Source organism: Xiphophorus maculatus, chromosome 8, assembly GCF_002775205.1.
Source record: "Xiphophorus maculatus strain JP 163 A chromosome 8, X_maculatus-5.0-male, whole genome shotgun sequence".
Lineage (NCBI taxonomy): Eukaryota > Metazoa > Chordata > Actinopteri > Cyprinodontiformes > Poeciliidae > Xiphophorus > Xiphophorus maculatus.
Genome location: NC_036450.1, coordinates 17733665 through 17757298, shown reverse-complemented (window position 1 = coordinate 17757298; position 23634 = coordinate 17733665). Strand labels below are relative to the sequence as shown.

At 38.9% G+C, this 23634-nt stretch overlaps 1 protein-coding gene across 1 annotated transcript in view; it reads left to right on the top strand.

Annotated features, from left to right (window-relative positions):
• Nucleotides 1-755: 755 nt before the first annotated feature.
• The window catches only part of hcn1 (hyperpolarization activated cyclic nucleotide gated potassium channel 1), a 76615-nt gene continuing 53736 nt past the window's right edge, over nt 756-23634 (top strand). Inside the window, exons 1-2 of the mRNA XM_005798632.2 lie at nt 756-1447; nt 8239-8662. Of these exons, the coding sequence (XP_005798689.1) occupies nt 1092-1447; nt 8239-8662 (780 nt within the window). The 5' untranslated portion in view covers nt 756-1091. The remainder of the gene's footprint in view (nt 1448-8238; nt 8663-23634) is intronic.

The following is a 23634-nucleotide window of genomic DNA, read 5'->3' as shown; positions in this document are numbered from 1 at the left end:
TAATCACACGGATAAATTCAAAGTCATCTTCACGGCCAATCGTCATTGCATTCAAACAGTCCTAATATTACTAGTAATGTACTACCACATATTGTGGAGTCCTACCCTGAACACAATGTTCCCTGTATATGTGAAACACAGTGATGGTAGCATCATGCTGTGGGAGATTTATTTTTCAGCCTTCCATCCAATTTGACTGAATTTGACCTTTTTGATCAAATGGGCAAAAAGTTAAGTGTCTAGCTGTGGAAAGCTGGTAGAGAAACACCCCTGAATACATGCAGCTGTGCTCTCAGCTGCGTGTAATTAGCTGAGAATACATGCATGTAGGATACATATCCTACATGCGTATGCATGACACACCTTTACCAGATTAAAATATGCAAAAAACAAACAAACAAAACATGCTTCCCTTTATTTCTGCTTCCCAATTGGGCACCTTATTATTACTATACTGCAGAATATTCCACTGAAATTTGGCAAAATGTGGAGAAGTTCAACACATCAAAATGATGATTCTCCCCACTGAAAAATACTACTGTGAGTCGATCAAACTTACATGCATCTTTTTAATCGTGATGGAATATATCATGCATATATTAGCGCAAAAATAAAACTTATATCGTGTTTAGGGCCAAAACCGAAACATAAATTAACAACCAAAACTATTATTTTTTTAATGCATCCCTACCTTACCCCCCCCCCCCCCCCCCCCCTCCTCCTCTCTGACAGATGTTCGGAGAAGAGGACAGAGGGATCTCACGGGCCACATTTCGCCTGTAGCATTATGTAAATAAGGTGCAGGAGCATGTGCCAGTTAAACCGCAGTGCCGTGCGGAGTGAGGGATGAAGCACAGACGCTGCACGGCAGGAGCCGGGGCCGTCGGTAGATGGCGGTAACCCAAGAAACCTGATCCACCGGGCTCCCGTGCACTCCGTCTCAGTTTGCAGCACTCGCATTTGAAGACAAGAGAAGCCGAACAGTTTGAAGGACACCGAGAAGAACCAGCAGAGCCCACGGCGGGTCCTCTCTCGCGAGCAGGCGGCGGAGCGCTCTGTCCACAGAGAACAACGGGCAAACTCGGAGCACCATGGAAGACAAATCCAATTCGTTCTCCAGCAACAAGGAGGAGAAGGCGGATGGGAATAATGTTTTTCAGAGGCAAGACTCGATACAGAAAAATAACACGGGGAGCCAGAACACGAAGGACCATGGCAACTCCGTGGGATTCAAGGGGGAGCGGGAAGAGGCCATGGTCGGCTTTGACGACCTGGACGGGGCGTCCAGGCAGCATGGTTTTATGCAGAGGCAATTCGGGGCGATGATGCAGCCCGGAGTCAATAAGTTCTCCTTGCGAATGTTCGGCAGTCAGAAAGCCGTGGAGAAAGAGCAAGAGAGGGTCCAGACGGCCGGATACTGGATCATTCACCCATATAGCGATTTTAGGTAAGGACTGGAACAGACACCTGCTCACCCCTCCCTCTGAATGCATCCCCTCCGTCACCCTGAGGGTCTGGGAGATGTAGCCTCATACAGCCTGGCCCCTAAGCGCATCCACTAATCTACCTCTGCATGTAAGCAATCTGGCTTCTGCAGGCAGAGAGGCTCTGCTCCAAGGCTGATTCATTGCGGCATATTAAAAAAAAAAAAAAAAAATCATAATTAAAATAAGAAGAATAAAAAAGGGCAATATGCATATTGGTGGGGTGTCCTTGGGAAAAGATTGCTGAATGTCAGAATTTGCAAACATTCTCACAGCTCAGATTTCCTGCATGTTTCACACAAACCGGGCGACGTGTTCCTCTATCTGAAGGGGCGACTTCACCTGGGCACAACGTGACAATGCCTCTGCACCATCACGGTAGTAAACATTTCATTGTAGGCGGCGGTAAAGCGAAAGGCCTGCGTGCAGGAAAAAAAAAAAAATAATGCACAGAATGCGGTAAAATCACGCAGGGGAAAGAAGAAGCAAAAACTGCCATGTTGAATAAATTTAGGGAAACTAAAGAGGAGGTTTAAGGCTGTGTTTGAGTTGATTCCATTGGAATATCTCACATGTTCCACACATTAAGGCAGAAAATCTCAAAGTTTGGCAGCCTCATCCAATTTATATTGGACATGGACTCTTCCATTAGTATTATGGGGAAACCCAAAATTAAATGTTTATCTTTTATATTCCACAATCTACAACCGGCTGAGCCAGCGTTTCATTCTTTTTTTTTCTCCAGAACATTTTATTTTTGCTATTTGTTTTTCATATGCTGGCATGATTCTAGCCGAAAGCAGCGAACTCAACAAATACACAACAGAAACGAAACAAAAAACTACCTAAATCAATTGATTAGACTGACTCTGTAGAAGCTGTTGTTACAGCTGTCCTAATAAGAGAATGTGCTGCTGCAGCATAGAGGCAGTTCATAACTCCTTCAGCAAGTGATATTGATATTTACATAGTGTCAAATTTGCATATATCCTTTGCTCCACTGGTTTGCCCATTAGTATACCAAATATACCTATAGCATATAATTGATGCTATAGGAATAAATGGTTATTCCTATAGCATAGGATGTGTAGCAAATGGATCCGGATAGTTGGTTTTACATTTCAAGCACTAACCAGATCATACACAGGAAGGACCAGTAACACACATGCTGTATGTTCGCATGTTTACAGTTCACTTCTTGACCAATTAAGCATTTAATCTGGTCTGGCTTTTGCACCAGTGGGCTTTTGGCATAAGGACAGTCATCCCAGTTGTTCCCTCTGTTTGCCGCTACCACAGAGCTGTCCGTGGTCCTGAGCATTGGGCAGGGGCTGTGAATGCAGAACTCTGTGTACACTGCTGCTGATTTAAGGGCCACTTGATCTCAGGTTGAAGACAAGTAGCAATAGATTTTCCAATACGCTTGAGTCCTGAGTAGAAATGAGCAGGTTGTGGCTGAAACATTTTTCTCACATCTAGAAGAAAGACAAATTTGTGTGTCTGCAAAATTTGGATGCAAGAAAAGCAAAGACTCAAGCTAAAAGTGGCCACTCGTCACTACTACAAGACAACACTGTATTAATGTTTTCAAACTAGAATTTACAAGCTACTAAAAGTATGTCTGGTAGGCGTTTAACTGCATTGTGACTACCTGAGCAGCAGATAAATATAGTGGAAAACAAATTTTGTCAACTCAAGGCTGTCATACTAAAGGCAGAATCCAATGCAGGCCCACTGCCGAGCCACTCTGCAGGTAAAATGTAGAAATTGTGTATATTATACACTTGGAGGGAGGCATAGTCAAACACATAAACACTTCCAGATGTCCTTGTGTTTACACAGAAGTGCAAACTTGATGGGCAAGGATTAGTGACAAACAACAGTCAATGAGCTTAGTAGAATCCGCAAACAATTACGTAAGAAGACTGACCCTTTCTAAAGATGACCAAAAGGCACAACAGGAATAATGAGGTGTAATCCATACTTCCTTTTTGAATTTGTAGCAATAATGGGCAAGAATTTTGCTCATGCAGATGTAAGGGAACATGTCACAGCAAAAAGGCCAGACTGGCCTCCTCCTTCTTGCTCCTTCTGTTGAAGGCTGCCCTCGGGTTATCCTCTCAATGACATTTTCCAAAGAGTGATTTGACAGAAGGGATTCTTAATCTTTAGTCAATGTAGAGAAGCAATGATACTACGGGTCTGAAAGTGGTCGAGTGTATTTTAGGTGAACAAGCTACCTTCTTAGTTTAGTTATGTAAACAGAGTAGTGTAGTATGACCAAAGTCATACATATAAACAACACATGGATGACACCATGCATGGTGGGAGTGTTTGAAACTCAATATGCAACATATTCTTTGTGCACAGTACCTGCTTAAAGATTTATAGCAAGTTAGTAATATTTATTATTCATGGATTATTTCGGAGAGGCTTCATGCCTGGCTACACAGTTTGTGTTATGTTTTGTTGTACTCTTTGACACAATCTGCTTTCAAGATGCAAATTGTTAATTTTATTTTATTTTGTATACAAGAGATGCACTGATCAGGTCTAAATGGATTTCCGAATAGAAAGACTATCGCACAATAGTTTTGTAAAGGTAGTGGTTTTCAGTTCAACAGGAAATCAAGTAGTTAAAGGGTTATCATCTTTTACGCATCAAATCATTTGTTCCTAACCTTTATTAGATTTTTATAAGACTCAGAAAAATGCATGAATGTTTCTGTTAATGACATTAATAGATAGAAAATTGTGCAGGTTCTTATTTTGGTACATTTATTGGATAAGGGAAAAATGTGAATCACTGGTCAGAGCTGATTTAAGAGAAAATTCAAGGAAAGTATGTCCAGTTCTGATATCTGACCAATTGATTGGTGCGCCTTGGCCTAATAAATTGCAATGCTAGTCTTACAGAGCAGAAATCCTATTGCAGTTTAAACCTTCGGAGGATAGTGCGTGCATTTCGTTTTACAATATATGCTCCAAAATGATTGCTCAAATTTGATCAGCCAGAAGTTCTGCAATTTCTTACCACATAAAAACAAAATCTATTCAGACATTTACCAATAAACGCAAATATTGAGTAAATCATTGTTGCTGCATCTTGCAGTTGTATCCATAGATTGCCTCGGGACCCCTTTGTCTGACCAGAAGTTTGTGTTTTTTCTCGTTGCACAAGCATCATCACTTTGTGACCTTTCACTACGTGCCTTACCTGTTATATTGCAGACTGGATTGGACCAGCCTGTGCTGACTAAGATCATGTAGGGTTCCCTCTGTTGCTTGGCAGGATTGGCCTGGCACTGATTATGATGGATCACTTGTTGTAAAAAGGAAATCTACGAGAAAAAAAAAAGTGCTGGCTTGATTTAAAGCAGGATTAGGTCTACTACTGAAACCCTGTGCCTGGGAATTTTAGTTTGAGGTTCATGTCTTTTAAAGCTTTAAGCCGTGGTGTGTGCAAGAACATTTTGTCTCATTTCTTTGCTTTTTTTTGTTGTTTTTAAAAAAATATATATTCAGGGGTCACACATGCTTGTTTAATCTATCGTCATGCAGCAGATATTGGATTGACTTAGGAAGAAACGTCTGCAGTGTTACTGCGGAGTCGGCTGTGTCTCGCTCCTGTCGCTCATGTAAATCAATGACAACAGCAACTTGTTTGGGTGTTGGGGGTGATTTACAGTGTGAAGCTTTGAAAGAAGCGTGTGTGGTGCATCTCGAGGTGACTGACTGCAAAGCTGGTGCTACACAGGAGTGCACTGCTTGAATAATGCACCCTGTCCATGAACTGAATCTGAAGAAGGGGATAAATAAAGGCTGTATGGAGTTGTACAAGGTACAGTTACAGCTACTGCTACTGGTTTAACTGGGATTGAGAATAAACTGAGAACTTGACCATTAATCCAAGAGCTTAATCCAATGATGACTGAAAACATGACTGCAGTAGCAGAATGCTGTCCGTCATAATGCCTTATGACGGTCCTAGTCTGTCATAATGCCTTATGACGGACTAGGTCTATACAAAACACAAATTCATACCCCATGTAAAGAAATATCAACCAAAATGCTGGGCTTTGGATCAAACTTTTGGATTACTTATTCAAGTGAGTGTCTGAAAGTGTCTGAGTGTCTGAAAGGTCATGTACTACCACCCAAAAACAAATCACGATAGAGATAAAAATATGTAAAAGATGTGGGCAGTCCTTTTCATTATGTTATTGCGAGTGGAAAACATCCAAGATTTCCTTGACTTGCAGCTTAACCTTTTGAGCTGCTGTTTGTGTTTCAACTTATTAAACTTCAATATGACTCCCTGCTTTCACCACAGGCTTAAATAATCTTTTTACTCATTTCATTTTCCATCTTCACTCTCGACCCCATCACCCCCAGTATAAATATTCCAGTTTTGGTGTCTCTGAAAACTGAAAAGATGAGTCACAGCAGATAAGTTTTTTTTTTCTTTTTTAAAAAAAAATAAATACTAAGAAAAAAAGATACTTGTGCTTTACTTGGAGTGCCTTGCAAATACAGCTCTGGAAAAAAATTGAGAGACCACTCAAAATTCAGTCTGATTTAACTTTTTATAGATACATGTTTGAGTAAAATGAACATTGTTCTTTTATTGACAGCATGTGTCCGAAATCCCAAGAAGAAATTTAATCCAATGATGACTGAAAATGAGAAATGGTCAAAATAATGTAAAACACGCAGTGCTTTCAGACCTGAAATAATGCATAGAAAACAAGTTCACATTTACTTAGACACAATAGTACTAATGTTTTAACTCAGGAAGAGTTCAGAAATCAATATATGGTGGAATAACCATGAGGTTTTCAATGAAGTTCAGTGCAGTGGTCTCCTATTTTTTCCCAGAGCTGTGTATTGACATTTTTCACATTTTGTCACATTACAACCTTGGAACTCGAGGACATACTTTTTAAGTTAAATGAAAATTAAATGTTAAAATGTTTTTACAATCTCTTGAAGAAGCATTCCAATTTTATTATTTAAGGCCCTTTTTCATTTTATATCCCTAAATTCAATTCTTAGCAACCGAGAGTCCACATGAGTCCAAATTAATCTCAGTATAAAACCTACTCTTACAGGATAAAAATGCAGAGTATTAATCAGAGTAGCAACCTACGCTCCTTTGTAGCACAGGAGAAGTTGCAGAGATCCACCTCTCAGGTGAGAGAATCTCTTGACAATATAACTCTTATCTGTCCTTAACGGAGAAGTGACAAGAAGAAAGTCCTGTGTTTTGTTTGTTGCAGACAAAGAACAAAGATGCACAACAAACAGCTGGCTAGAGTTGATAGAAGACAAATGGAACTAAATACAGGACAATCCTGGAAATGGGAGGTTCACCTACCTGCAGGACAGAAATAATAAACCAGATTTATAGTAGAAGGGTTTAGATCAAAGCAATTTCATGTGTTAGAACGCCCTACTGAAAGTCCAGATCTAGATCCAGCTTAGAATAGCTGAACACAATCCAGTCTGACTGTGCCGGATTGGTTTTGTAAAGAAATAAAGGAAAAAATAAAGTTCTTTTTTAAATGTTTAAAGCAAGTTGAGACATACCCTAAACGACTAGCAGCTGTAATTGCAGCAAAAAATAGTTACATATTCATACTAGATTTTTCAGATTTTTTTTTTTGCAAAAGAAAGTACCAAATCATGTTTATGTTTTCTTCTACACAATTGTCCCTAACATGCTGTTCTATAGGATACACTGTGGTTGTAACATGACAGATGCTCAAGGAACATGGATGTGTTTATAGGCATGGAATATTACAGTAGCACAGTAAGCTGCCAAAAAGTATAATTTTTTACTCTTAATGGTTAGAATGTCTAATTAATGATTCTTATTACTATCATTGTCTTCATACCTTAAAATAAAACACCCCTGAGAGGAATATAATGCATGAAAAACCCAAAGTGCATCATGCAATTTCCTTAAGCATCCACTCCAGGGCTCAATATATGCTACTGGTGTAAAAATACCTTCAGTGGGTTTTATGAGCCACCTTGAAGACCGCTTTTCAGCCGAAGTGAAGACAATTATCAGACACATGATCTGTGGGTATTTATAAAGCCAAGGCCCTGGTTTAATTTATTCACACAGATCCATTACTGTGTGGCCGGTCCTCCCATCAGACAGGCAGCCTGCCAAGCAGCCAGCAAGTCCATTTCCACCTTCGGTAACGTCAGAGAGCGGGCAGCGAGGCAGGGACAGGAGCGAGCAAGGATGTCGTCAGCGGAGAGTTTTTAGAAGGAGATAGGATTCCTGAAAGCATCTATTTTCATTTTGTGGTCGCTCAGCCTTTTCTGGGGCCTGGGACGCTTGGTGAACAGAGCATGGGAACTGATGAATCACTCCTGCCTTTTTCCTTTTCTTTTTTTTTTTGCACAGCAAGGCAGAGCGCAGGGACATTAACAGGGTTGTGAAGTATGAGAGGGTCTCAGTCCAAAGAGTCCTGAAAAGGGACAGTAAGTGGTTGCAATAGATAAAACAGTGTCCTTGAATCATGGTTACGAGATCTGGCAATAACTCTAGTGTGGATCTTCATGCTTCCTGTGGGTTCACATAGTAAAATAAAAGCCATAGTTTTAAATGTTCCACCTTGAAATCAGTAAAACCACCGATTGAGATTGAGATTACACAACAATCTTATCAATTCATGTTAACTAGCTAAAGCGGCCTTGTTTTTGTTGCTTAACTAATTTGCATGTATTTCGGTTGCAGGTTCTACTGGGACTTGATAATGCTCATCATGATGATGGGGAATCTAATCATCATTCCTGTGGGAATAACCTTCTTCTCAGAGCAGACCACCACCACCTGGCTGGTCTTCAACGTGGCTTCAGACACCATCTTCTTGGTGGACCTAGTCATGAACTTCAGGACAGGGATCGTCAACGAGGAGAGCTCCGAGATCATCCTCGACCCTAAGGTCATCAAGATGAATTACCTGAAGAGCTGGTTCGTGGTGGACTTCCTCTCCTCCATTCCAGTGGATTATATCTTTTTAATAGTGGAGAAAGGCTTTGACTCGGAGGTGTATAAAACTGCACGTGCTCTGCGAATCGTCCGCTTCACCAAGATCCTCAGTCTCCTGCGTCTGTTGAGATTGTCCCGGCTCATCAGATATATACATCAGTGGGAGGAGGTGTGTATATGCCATTTCTTTGCATATAGATTAAAAGGAGAAAAAAAAGACAAAGTAGTTGTTGTTGTGAGTATTCTGTGTGTATTTGGGCTTGTGAGCTGGATCTAAAACCACCCGGTTCCATTTTTAGAGGGTTTTTATGGAGACATAACTGACTAAATGCAATAAAAGGCTACATTACTCATTGGCAATTCTGCACAGTAAAGTTAGATGCAACATGGTGGTGAGAACAATCTCAAACTTAAAGAAAGTTCATTATTTTCAGTTGTGAAAGGATTTATCCTGCTCTTGTGATTTTCAGGTCATAAGTAATGTTCCACACCTAAATTATGCATGTTTTCTTACTAATTGTGGTAATCAGACTAATATACAGATTCCAGTACAGTTTTATAGTCAATAGATATTTTAAAAAAGAGTACAGAGGCACTTTTGCTTAGGCATGTACATGCTTTCTGTTTCAAGGTACGCCTCAGTTCCACAAAGTTTTGTGTTAAAATGTCTTTCCTGCTAATAACTACATACAGTACTGTCCTCCTTGCAAGTGGAAACCAGGAATACGATATCTGTTGAGTCAAGATTGCATAATACTAACACTTCAGTATGTTTTGTGAAAGGGAAGTCTGTCTTGCAAAAAACTACCTAGTTGCTGTTAGCCTGATTTGGTCTGGTGAAGTGAGTATAAGCTGTTCTTAATATCCTGCTTGTATTAGGACTCTTATTTTGAAGTAAAAGAGGAAGCAACTTTATAGCTGCACTGTTGCCTAATAAAGATGTCTGGTTAGGCTGCCTGGGAACTCTTGATTACAGAAGCATTGAAAAAGCTGCCATCAATTCTAAATTGTTTTCCCAACATTTTGGGTAGAAAAAAATGAAGAATAACAGCCTGACAAGCCTTGACAGTCAGCAAGAGAAGGCTGATTTGTGAGTACTGTTGTGAAATGCTGCAATAGTATTTGCAGCATTACTGTTGCAGCAAATACTGCAACAGCAATGCAGCAATGCTAAAGTTAGTGCTAACATTAGCACTAATGCTAAAGTTAGCATTAGTGCTACACTAAAAGGCCAATGTGCTGGACTACACTTTGTGATTTCTTGTTCAGAATATAAACATTTTCGCCTGGTTACATCTCACCACCATTCGGATGCTTCCTGGCCTTGCTGGAAAACAGCATGAGGCTGCCATTACCATATTAAACCGCAGGGATGGTGTGTTTGGGATTTCATACAGGATTGCTTTTCCACCAAATATTATTTTGCAACTATGCAGAAAAGTTCTTTCTCGTCTGTTGAGAGGGCCCTTCTCCATGTGTTTGTTGTATTCCCTGGGTTCTTTGTTGTTTTTCATAAAGAAATAGTTCTGTGTGAAACTTTTAAAACTTAGCTTTTGTTTGAGGCCGACACATAACAGCTACATCCATACTGAGATTAGACTACACACAAGGAGACTCTATTTACTAATCAGGTGAGTTGATGAAATACTGATGAAATTTGCATACACAGTTTTTTATTTACTGAATACATATGCATTCTGCACTTAATTTTGTATATATATATATATAAACATCTATGCTTATGAAAATTTTTACAAAGTGCTGTCTGTTCTTTCTATTCATCTCCCTTATATGCCTTATAAAATAGCACACAGAAAAGAGCGACTTGAATAGGTCCAAGTCTTGTGTGGATGAGACAAATATTTGGTGCAGCAAGGTTAATGAAAATCTGCAGTGAGCATGCAGCCTGGCAGTGCAGCATATAGGGACACGTCATAATGCTTGAAATGCTTGAAAAGAAGAGCTGAACTCACAGCACTGCTTTTCTCTCTGTTCTTCTCATTCAAGTTGTTCCTTTCCTTCACTTCTCTCACCTATGTGCTTTGTCATTTCTGTTTAGCCCTTTGTGCCTTTTAGATGTCAGGCTTTTTAAAATTACAGTAATAGCTTGTTGAGTTTTTTTGGAGCCACATTCACAATAGCCAACACATCCACAGGAGACATGAGTTGGAAAGAGTCCAGTCAATTCCAACCTGTCAGGTGTCTGCATCAGGATTAAAGCGCTAATGGAGGGACAAATACAGCCTCTGCCGTCGTAATGGACTTCAAGCAGCGTACCGTCATTACATCAGCTCAACCAAAGACTTAGTTAGTTATTCAGGCAGTCAGTTTCCACAATAAGTCATCCTCCATCCTCTATGTTCATCCATCATTCCTTCTTCTGTCATGGTGTGTTGGCTGCCTCCTTCCTCACTTTGTCACATCTCTCTCCTCCGTCTGCGGAGGAACGATGGGTGTTGTTTAATCATCGCCATAGGCTGGACAGTCAGAACTGGCCACATTCAGATTTGTTGTTTTGTTAAATCCTCTTTCGATCTTGTACTATAGAGACAAACAGCATATTAATATGTTGGCTGTATTCATGCCTTTCTTTTTTACCCACAGGGAAGGAGTTTATTTTTACTTAAAATGATAGATGTTGGCCATGTGTGTTAAAAATAGGTTTGTAGTCAGCTGCAGGTGTGCTGAAGTAACTACCTGCCGCGTTTTAGTAAATCCGAGCTTTTGTTTTGTTATATTTGCTTGTGCAAAAAACGAGAACACAAAGTGTTTTAAATAAAACAGCTGAGTGGATACACTCATTTGACTATGAGCCATTGGGGGGAAAAAAGGCTATAAGATAAGCTAGGAAGCTTGTCGAAAGTTGCAATGCAGAAATCCATCACAGATGACTGGGTAGTTAAATCACCGGCCCACATCCTACCTTGCTTGGTATTTATGCTGCTGGTTGCCGCTGTTTATGCATGGCTCTCTCTGTGTTTGATCAGCTATTCATCCGTGTGTTTACTCTCACATAATTATTGCAATGTGCAGAGCTTTGGGAAATTATAGCGTACGGCGTAAAGGTCACGGCGAGCAGTAAATATGGCGTACACTCAAACAGGACAATTTAAACAGGCACCAACCACTTGGAAGACCGTACTGTTTACACACCTGAAAAGTAACTCCTTTTTTCTGATCGTCCTGTGAGGAGGTAAACAGGACAGATTTGATTTTAGCAGACATCAGCATATTTTCACGCCACGATTAATGGAGTCATTTTTCTGGTTTGATTTCATGTCGAAATCAAACCAGAAATGTCAACAGAGTAAAAATATTGCTCTGATTTAAGCTGCGCTCATGAGTCATATTACTTTCTCATTCATTATATTGTACACTATAGAAAGAGTCAGCCATTTTGTTGGAATGTTGATATCCTTTAAACTTTTCACATTTAGTCCTGTAGCAGGTACAGGATTTTAGGTGATGTTTTATTTTTATTGTTATTCTTTGATAAGCTCCCTCCATTGCAATGTCTAACTGGCTTTGTTTCCAGTGTATGATAGGTTTGAGAATGTGCGAGCCCAGTTTAATATTTTTTAAGGTTAACAGTTTATGTCATATAGTTGCAACTTGGACACAGTCAATATTTTGTTTCCACAAAACAATTATCAACTAGACATCTCATTTGGTTCTGCAATGGACAAAGTAAAATGAAAATAATAACCTTCCTAAAGCCACAATCTCAACTTTACAAAAGAAGATTTTGGGCCACTGTGGCTCAAAAGCAAGAGTAGGTGTATTGCAATTGAAACGTTGTGGGTTCAGCTCCTGCTTCCTTCCATGCCACATGTGTATCCTGGGGTAAAGCATTAAACATTAAGATGCCTATCAATCTGTGTATTTGTGTATGCTAGTGTATGTTTTTCACTTAAACCGTTGCAATGGACGGTTTAAGTGTCCATTGCAACACTTAATGGACACTTAAGTGTCCATTAAGTGTCCATTAATACACAAATACACATTAATGTGTATTTGTGTATTAGCATACACAAATACACAATCTGTGTATTTGTGTATGCTAGTGTATGTTTTTATTTTCAACTGGGAGACTGTTGCTCTATAGTAAAGAGCTTTGAGTGCAACATCAGGTCCATGTCAGGCAACCAACCAGCTAAATGACGTCTACTATTTCTCTTAAGAAGAGGGATCAAAATTTCACATCAGATGCTTTTGTCAGTTGCCATAGGTACAGAAAGTATGTGACCCAGGTACTAATCTGTTAAAGGGCATGTATCTACAAATGAGAGGGTTTGAAAATCTATATTTGCTTATGCATTGATAGTTTTGACCAAGTATGGATTTGAGAAAACTCACAATAAATTCGAGCTTATGCAAACTCTTTCTCCTGGAAATTATGAAAGTGGTTTATCTTGGGTAAGGAAAATGCTAAAAATGATTTCTTAAAGGCCAAAAATGAACGTGACATTCTATGATGAGTGGGTGTGAACTTTTCACTGGAAGTGAAGGCTAAATTGCTTTATTTGCTTTATTTTAAAGCTTGTGCTGCAGAACAGCTTTAAAACATTTACATCATGTTGCAGTAATTAATGCAAGTAATTAAAAAAGCTCTATCTGCTGGAAGTGCTGAGTAGAATTCCCTGTACTCATGTTCAAAACAGGCTGTTCCACATTATAATTTTATTTTAGGCAAACTGAATGTAGCTTAACTTTATTTTTGGCAGTTAATGTACCAACAATGATCAAACAGGTGTTTGTTAGTGATGCTATGCTATTCATTCGCTAAGTAGAGTCATTAACACCTCCAACCCCGTGTAGGTGTTAACGAGCAGTAACCGGCACTGCTTATGTGAAATCACAAACGACAGTATTCAACATAAATTGAGTGAACTTTTGACTAAAGTTTTTGCCATCAAATAGAAAATTTTAGGCCATGTTGGTCATCTTTTGGTCCACCATAAGGTGCAGTTGTGTAATTACTGGTAGTGAGGACTCAAATAAAAGGAGTCCTTTATGTTGTGAACTCATAAACCAGAGGTTTCATTGCTTTTGAAGAAAACCTCATCCACTGGATACCACAAAAGAAGAAAGAAATTGAGTGGGAACAATTTTGTAATGTTTCATTGTCTGCCAGTTTCTTTCCTCTGAATTCATTTGGAATTTGTTAATATGCACTGGCTGAAAGTCCCTTGTTTTGGCCTCATTTTTCCAACATTAAAGGATAATGTACTACATTGTAAAGAAGTAAAGAGAGTTTTTTGGTAATTTTAAATGCTTGTATTGTATTTGGGTGGTGATAAAGTACCTTGATTGTTTTGGTGAGTGGTGGTCTACTAGCTACTTATATGTAATGTCTGAGAGTTTAATGATTTCCCTTTTATAATGACGATGATTAGGGGTGGCATTTACACCATTTAGTCTTTAACTTCACCAGCGTTTTTGGGGATGTTTCAAGGACGTTTTTGCCCTCTGCTCTCATGTATTTCACATCTTCTGTCCGTATGTTTCTCTTATTATTTCATGCCCTCACAGGCTAATTATACAAATGACCTTTGAGTCATTACACCTAAGGTGTACCGTGTCCAACTTCTAAAATTGCCTTTGCATGCTTTCTGTTTTTGAGAAAGTTATTTGCATGAAAATATGTTTGTCCATGGTAAGGTTTATATGAATGGATTGCTTAAACCGCCACTCCCGTGCTGATTTAATGTATTTAATAAAAGATGCAATCGCATAATTAAAGGATAACATTTGTAAACTGCATGTAGAAAATCCCCAGAGCTCCCAGTGCCACATCTGGCTCATCACGGCCACCCGGCCTCCTGCCAGATTCCGGCTCAAGCTGGAGGGCTCAGGTTGGGCTTGTGGCAACGCAGCAGCCCTCAGGGGTGGCTCTAACCTCTCTGAGACCTCAGGCTGAGTTTGACTAATGCTGCACTGTTGGATTAAACATGAAATCAGTACACCTAATCCACAAAGAGCTGCATTTTTTATGCCTTAGATTACAATTTTGAATGTATGAGATTTATTTTAGGCAAACTGAATATAAGTTGGAGTTGTTGCAAAACATTTGATGGTAATTTCTATATATATATATATATATAAGAAAATTAAATATCTTTAGAAATTAAAGATATTTAATCTGGATATATTTAGTAATTAAATATATAAAATATATATTTTTTAAATTTGCATTATTTCGTAAAATAATCCAAATTGTTTATTGTAAAAGGATGCACCATGCACTCAAGCATTCAATCACAATTTAAGATCAACTACCTACGCATGGTATAGCAAGATTAGAGTCTACTCAGATTAGAGTCATACAATTGAAATTTTAACAGACTTGCAGTTGTAATTTTGGCACAAACATCCCATAGTAACAGAAACCTTTGTAATAAGATGATTTACACTTGCAATTTTGTATTCCCTGGAAACTTAATTATTTTTGTTATTAATGCTGAACCTCTTTGGTTATTTTTTAACACCTGATCTGACATGAACTTGGAAATGAATTGAAAAGAAAAGACGAGGATTTTTAGGCAGCCTGGTTGATGTAACAGAGTCACAGGACTTTTACTGTTCAAGTTCATTAGATCTTCTCAAAATTCTATTTCATTTTCCATCCACACATTTTAGTATTACCTAATATTCAAATTTATAAAGTGTATCCACTTTATAAATTTGTGAATACACTTTCTGTGTTTCCTGTTGTGTAGTTTGCTCTACACAGGAAGTTTAGGGCTGACTCCCAGCCATTAACTAAGTGATCTCTTTAATTAGAGTTTATCAGCAGAGATCTATCCTCCCAACCCGAGGTGCTGGATTCACAATTGGTAAATCGATCTGAAAGAGGGAAATTGTGAGCAAGCTGACCTTGGTGTATCCAGTTTACCGTGTATGGCAGCAGGAAAACTAAACTATCTTCTACTGGCCTTCAAATAACCCATACCTTTGTGTGACTGACACTAGAGCTTTTTACACCCTTCATCATTCAAAGTGTGAATGTTTGTACCATTTCTATAGTCTGTCTTTGTAGATCTTTACATTGTTTTCCTTTTTTTTGTATATATTTTTAAAAGAACTATTAGCTAAACTAATAGCTTAGCTATTAGGAATAGCCAATAGGTATCATAAGAATCTTTTTTTTTTTTTTATTAAAGTAGTATGGTACTGAAAATAGCTTATTTTGTTTCTTCTCCACTATGTAGCTGTTTGCCCTGAAGTTTAGTGCCGTCAGCATGACAGTAAAGGCTTTTTTAAAAAGAAAAAGAACATGTATATATTTTTAATTTTCAACTTGCCCGTCACTGAGCAGGAACAGTCAAGCTGAAAATTGTCTGATTCGGTTCATATGCAGATTTCTACACGTCTCATTCATCTCTGATTAATTCATAATAGATGTTAGCATGCACCCGGTGTTTTAATCTACCATATTCCTTGTGGTACTGTAGGGCTGATTGTCTACTCGCGTTTGGTAAAATAGCAGCAACTATAGTAAAAGCAGTTTGTTTCACTCTGAAATTGTGAGCTGTAAACTCAGAAGGGACTTTAATCCATGGTTAGAGAATAACTCTAGTACACAATTTATGAAAAGGAGGGTGGCAGTTTGTAAAAACTAAAAAAAGATATTTTCATACGAAACAAAATAACAACAAAAAAAGAAAACTGAAGGTGCTGCATGAGAAGGAACTAACTAGGATTGCGAAAATATATAAATAATGTACGTACGAGCAAAGAAGCAGGTTTTTACAAAAACAAACCTGAAATGGAGCATCCTGTCCTCCAGTGATAATGAATCTGAACGCGTTGGAAGTGTGCAGCATCATAACCTGGAAAAGAGCCTCATGATGAAGCCGAAGGCATCTCATTACCGACTTGTTTCGTGTTATAGTTGATTAGTGGGCGTTACAGTGTCCCGTGGTCTTGCTTCACCTGTTTCAGTAAAGGCTGTACCAGGTGCTCAGAGCCACGGGGCCGGCGTCCCAGAACCACGCGGAGAAACTTAGACGAACAACCACGCACACACTCTCACAAAAAAAAAAAACACACACACACACAGGGATGCGCTGACTCATGATGTACTAAATTGTGTGTTAGATTAAAGGAGAGTAGAAAGACGGGAAACAAAGAAAGGGGAGCAGTTTGTGTTTCTTTTCATTGGTGAATCACACAGCAGCAGTGCCAGCTGCATAGTTTTTCATTTATCAGCCTTTGCAGTTAGAAAACAGGCTTTCGCAGTTAGTTGTGTAAAATTAAGCTCAAACTTTTTTTTTTATCAGGACATGCAAGTGATCTCTCTTTTTTTTTTTTTTAACCAGTCTCCCATTTGTCTTCTCTACTTGAACGTATAGAAGAAACGCACAGCTAATTTATCAGAGAGAGCAGCAAATGGCATTTACGGGAGCATAATTAAAAGGAGCCTGTCCTCATTACCACATTCTCTCAAATGGTATTTAGCTGTTGGACACACAAGCAGGGAGCGGGCAGCAGAAATGTGAGTGGCTGCAGGACTCACTCTGCATTGGAGCAGAGCCGCTGGCTGATGTCTGCGTACAACTGTTTCCTGTTACGTCCTGTGATTTGATGCGAGGCAAGAGGCTGAGGATTGTTGTCATGTCTACATGTGTGTGTGTGAGTCTGGTTATTTTATACCCTGTGGCCAATAAGAGGAGGCATGTGGCAGCTTGAAAGCACAACCAAACTCTTTCAATCTGGCTCGGTGGAAAATATCTATCCACCCGTAGCATGACTGACACTCCTGTTGCAAAGATAAGCAATGAAAAGACTTGATGTCCCTCATTCAGTAAAACAGAACCCTTTGTTTTAATGGTTTCACCCAAAAAGAAAAATCTATAGATGTTGCTGAGGATCCGGTTCTGCACCACCAGTTTATGGATGCCTGGAGATATCCGTGTTATTTATCAAACTGATGAAGCCTCAAAGCAGCCTGCATGTTGCAGAAGAAGGATTGAGGGAGTTGGGCGAGCGTTTGGAAGGGGGGGTGGGGTGTTTGAGAGGGTGGTGGTCTTTATGGCAGCATCTCCTGATGGTGAAAAAAAAGTTAGATGAATGTGGAGGTTCAAGTGGAGTTCTCATCCTTTTTAGAGCAGTTGAAACATTGAAGTCATGATAAAGTAAATGCGCCAAAGTGGCTGCAGCAAGTAATCCTGCCAGCCTATCTCAAGTGTGTGCTTTGGTGCAGTGGCATGTGGGTTAGGAGGGACATCAGTCCTATCTGTGATGTCTTCATGCCCCACAGCGGAGAGCATCTTCTGTGCCTGAGCCGCTGCTGTGCTTCTTCTCTGAGATTGTTTGCCCATCATAGCAAATGTGCTAAAAAGTGGAATTTTTCCACTTGCATTATAATGCAATTGTTATGTACAATGTTTATATTTACAATTATTATTTAATTTGTGCCTCTTACGACTCTGAGTAATTATAATACGTAGCGTTAAAGTGCTTTTGAAGTGGATTTTGGTGAAATGAAAAATTTGAAAATGGCATTGCTGCTCAAGTTCTGGACAGCACCTTCAGGGAGTTCAGTCACCTCAAACTTTATGGTGACAATATTTAGAAAATTGAAAAAAAATAAAATAAAAAAAATCAGTACATGTGCCGTTGGATATAAAGAGTTAATGTAGTTATGGCGTGCAACACTTTTGCATCCTTTGCAAATATGATGCTAAAGTGAGGAAGAAAATAATGCATTCAGTAAAATCTTGCATTTGTAACGCAACACAAATTTCCTAAGTCTACTGATGTACTATAAATACATGAATTTATCCGCTTTCCTTTGTGTTTTGTATTGAAGCCCCACTTCTGATTTCACTTTTTAGATAAAACGGTGTGGATTCCTCATTAAGGAACCTGGAATAAACAGATTCAGTATCTCTACTCTGGACTGAGAAGCATGGCCCCACGGTGTGTTAGAGGCAAAGTAGAGATTTCTTGCTGCAGGGCAGATAAAGAAATCTCCACATCTCCATGAGTGAAAGCTTGACTGTTACACAGTTGACATTTTTTTAGGAGGGAGTATTGTCAGTTTAAATGAATTCAGGAAATACATTTGACATTTCTGCTACCACTGATTTGAGATTTTTATTTTAAACCAAACTGCGCCCTTCACCGCCACCAAGACTCCCCTGCTAATACTATAACTTTACAGCAGATTATTTTTTCTGCCAAAAGTATTTATTGAAGAAATTTATGGCTTGGTCTTGCTGACAAACTTGGTAATTTTTTTTTATCTCCTTTGACACATACATTTTTGTGTGTGTAAAGAAGCAAAAAACAAAGCTGACTTGTACACAGTAACTAAATGGACTTCGTCAGACCAATTTTGTCATGCAAAGAGAAATGAAGGACATTGCTTCTTTTTATTTTTTATTTTTCCATCTCACGCTGTCAGTTCTCGTCTTCTGTCTTCCAAACGAACCTCTCTGACAATGAGCATAATGCACCATGAATTCTGTTCTTGCTCAGCTCACCGAGGGAAGATTACTCTTGGCTCAAGGGGAGGAAAATCCCAGACTCGACAGCCTGAAAGAACGACTTCTTCTCCTTGTTCCCTGCTGACTATCTTATTTTTCCCTGCCAAATTGCTCCTTCTGTTGCTAGTTGCTCTTGTCAACTGCAGTAGAGAGTGCTAATTGTTTTTCCATATGGTTAAGCACACAGAGTTTAAGGTCTGAGAAAGTGGAAGGAAATCTGCTGCTTAAAAAGTGTTTTGTTAAGGATAACCCTGTTGAAAATGTGTAAAACTCCTTAAATGAAATTTATTTATTTTATTTTATTTTACTGTAGACATGATCTGACCCTAAAAATGAAAACAGAGCAAATTTTTTCATTAAAAATGCATCTGACAAGAAGATATACTTGTGTTTTTACAAAACTACCACTGCCACTACTTTTGATAATTTTGTGCACATGCTCGTTTTGTGTTCTACTCTTGGCCGTCCTGGAGAGTGTTGCCAAAAACTCCCTTCTCATCTGACCTTAGTATGGCGTTCCAGTTAAAGTTGCAGTAGGATTTAGCAAACTCAACCCATTTCAGTTTGTAGGCTGAGCCCTTTGTAGGGGAAAGCCCTTCTCCTGCCATGCTTGCCAACAGTAGCATTTTACTGTTCTTACTTAGTGTCAAAAAAATTTATTTGAAAAATTGAAGACATACTTTTTTAGATATCTTCATTAGTAGACCAGGAGGAAGCAACATGAATATTGTGGCGTAAGAATAGACAAGAAAAGCACTAATTAAATAAGTCTTTGTTGCAAAATTTGTTAAAAACTTAACCCTTCTGTTTTGCGCTCACAAGATTTAGAAGATGCAATAAGATGTATAATCACTCTTAACTTTCACCCGAACATTTTAATTTAGTTTTGGCCATTGTTTTTAAGCAAGAATGTGTATATATATATATATAAAAAAAAAAAAAAAATTCCCTTCTCACCCACCGCGGGTGGTTCTTATCCTCTGAGCTCGGGTCCTCTACCAGAGGCCTGGGAGCTTGAGGGTTCTGCGCAGTATCTTGGCTGTGCCAAGGACTGCACATTTCTGGACTGAGATGTCTGATGTTGTTCCTGGGATCTGTTGTAGCCATTGGTCCAGTTTGGGGGTGACTGCCCCGAGGGCCCCGATGACCACAGGCACCACTGTGGTCTTCACCTTCCAGGCCCTCTCCAGTTCCTCCCTGAGGCACTGGTATTTCTCTAGTTTCTCGTGCTCCTTTTTCCTGATGTTGCAGTCGCTTGGTATTGCTACATCTATCACAACGGCTTTCCTCTGTTGTTTATCCACTACGACAATGTCTGGTTGGTTCGCCATTACCATATATATATATATATATATATATATATATATATATATATATATATATATATATATATATATATATATATATATATATATATATAATTTCTTTTTTTATTATTATTATTTCTTTAAGTTTTATTCATATTTAGCTTTAATCAGCTGAGTTGGTGGTAAATCTGTTTGTGAACGTTTTTATGTAATAGACAGACACACAGATTGGATTTTAGTTTTTCAAACTTCATTTAGTTCATTCACTTTTAAATAAACAAAGACTTAAGATGCAGTATGTCTGTCTCTTTGTTGTTGTGAGGTTCAGTGAAAAGTATTAGGGAGAACCACTCTAGGAACTGTTTCTTTTTGTCTGAAAAATAAAAGCTGTCATTTTGTGAACATAGATGGATTTGAGACCAGGGGAGAAGAAAACTGCAGTTGCTTTTTTTTTTTTTTTACTGCTGGTTGTCTTGTGAATCTAAATTGTTCTGTGAACAAATTTATAAAATCTGAAGTTATGCAAAACTAACTGCATAACTGCTTAATACTTTCTTAAAATTGTAATAATGGTTCTAGTCTCTTTGTGCTTCAGTTCTACAGACACCCCACTACTTGCCGCTTATTTGCTCCTCAGAAGTCTGAGTCTGGGCTGTGCCACTCCAGCAGCATTTAACCTAGTAATAAACTAGAAACACGAGGCCATTGTGGGGATTCACTCTCCACGTTAAATCCCCACAAGAGTTATAGAACTTTCATGAGTTCTACAACTAACTAGAGCATCTACAGCTCTAAAAATCCAATTCATTTAACATTTTAACCCAATCAATTGTCTGGTTTATGGACATGCTGCCAAACAGTAAAAGAGAGCCAGACAACCACTGTAGTGGCAGGTCAATAGGGGAGGGGGGAATAAGAGGTAGAAAAACATGCACTGCAAAATGTACACTGTATTGCCAAAGGTATCTGCTCATCTACCTTCACATAATTATGAACATGAGTGATGTCCTATTTTTAATCGATAAGGCTTAATAGGTCCAGCTTTTGCAGGTAGAACCACTTCAGCTCTTCTGGGAAGGCTTCCCTAAAATACAGAAGTGTCGTTGTTGGTATTTTTCACCATTCTTTTAGAAACACATTTTAAGGTCAAATATTGATGTGTCTCGATGTGTCTCCTCTCCATTTCATCTCAAATGTGTTCTTAAGGTCAGTACTCATTGCTGTCCAGACAAACTCTTCCATGTCAAATTCTTTTATGCAGGTCTTTATACTTTGTTCACTGCTTTGTCGTCATGTAAAGAATGTTAAAGCTTTAAGAGTTCCTTTGATTCTAAGGGGATGAGCCCAACTCTTAAGTAACAATCACACTCTATATTGGCCTCTGAACCAAACCTTACACTTGACACAATGCAATCAGAGAAGTGTTGTTCTCCTTGCAACCCGTCCATTAGATGACAGGCAAGGAGGCATGATTTGTCATTCCAGGTGGCATGTTTCCACTGCTCCAGAACCCAGAGTGTCCATGCTTTACAACGCTGCATCCAGTGCTTTGCCTTCCCCTGCTGCTCACTAGTAACTTGTGTGACAGAGTTGCTGCAGTTCCCAGTCGCTTCAACTTTGTCATAACACCAATTCCAGACTGTGGAATATTTCCTAACAAAATATGCTCATGGCTGAATTTATTTATCTTGTCATAGTTCTGCATTGGAACTCACTGACTGTTTTGTACAAGCAGTCTGCTTGTCTCGGTGCAGGTTTTTACACAGCTGTGGCCATGGAAGTGATTTTTTTTTTATACCTGAATGCAGTGATTTGGATGGGTGAGCAAGAGGTTGGCAAACATTGTCATAATCTGTTATCTCTTATAAAGCATTTAGGGAACTGAATTTAATCCATAGCATTCTATATTGTTAAAACACACAATTAAAAGCTAATAATCTGAGTACGGTAATTTTTATCTGAACAGTTCCGGGGTTATAAAAATTAATTAGCAGATTACAATTCATTTTCCCATGCAGTATTGAGCTTTTACTGTAACTTTTATGTAGAACCCCCCCCCCCCCCCCCCAAAAAAAACTCCATACAGCCATTCTCATTCTAGGTTTGCATTGGTGTTCTCCTGGTATTGTTGTTCCGCCCACTGTCCAAAACCATGACTTAGGTGTGTGTGGGCATGCTTGTAGAATTTTGTGTTGCTGAATGACTGCTGGAGACAGGCACCAGCCCATGTATGCACATGGGAAACATGCCAACTCCATGCAGAAAGACCCAAGACCTTTCTGCAAGGCAATATGGCTATCAACCTTGCTAGGGTTAGCGCTAGGTATGTGTTATACTGATCATTATACTGATCTAATGTATATCATATAGTTTGACCTTTGGTAAAGGAAAATCTGCAGATGGAGGTGTTTTTCTCTTAAGCACTCAGACACATTACCATTTAGATTGATGTTTAATTCCAGGTAAGCCTGATTATGTTCCTATTCTGTAGCTGTATCATAATGTTGCTGTAAACAAGGGTGAACTCCTTTGATGGGGTTACCTCTACTTATTGCTCTGTCTCACTCTCTTTGTCTCTTTCTGTTGCAGTCAGTCTGTCTCTTGGTTTGTTCCTTTTGTTTGATGTTGGATGCAAAGAGACATTTCCGCACAGTGGAGACAGTGAGACAGACATAGAGACAGAAAGGTAGTGACACCAAAAGGAAGTAACTGAGAAAAAGAGGGCAGAAAGTTTGTCTGCACACGTTTATTCTTAAATCTAAATTTAACCTTCCTACATATAAAAAAGAGAAAATGAAGCACTTGCTACTGCCTTTTAATTTTCTCGTAATAGCATTCTAACCCTTTGAAATCTTTCCCTTTTTATAATATTACCATCATATTGAGGTTTGTCCAAGCAAAATACTGCATAGTTGTAATGTGAAGGAAACATTTTCTACACTTTTCACAAATAAAAATCAAAAAAGTAGAATCCAACACAAAACAATCGCTGTTCTGAAAGAATAGCAATTGCAATTAGTAAAAGTCCACGTGTGTGTAATTTAAGCGCAGTCTTTATGTGTAGGTCTAACGAGTCTGTTAGAGAATATTAGAGAACAAAAAGCTCCTACTAATCTGGCCTTTCGGGAAAAGTGCCAAAGATCAGATTTAAATCCAGTTGGGAATATGTGGCGAGACTTGAAAACTATTATTCAGATGTTCTTCATTTACTCTGAACAAGTCTGAACAGGAATAGGCAGAAGGTTTTGTCTGAAAATGTGGATAATGAGCTGAAATATATCCTAAAAGAGTTGCAAACACAGATGTAGGGAAACTTGGTTCTATAAACGTCTTACCCAGAG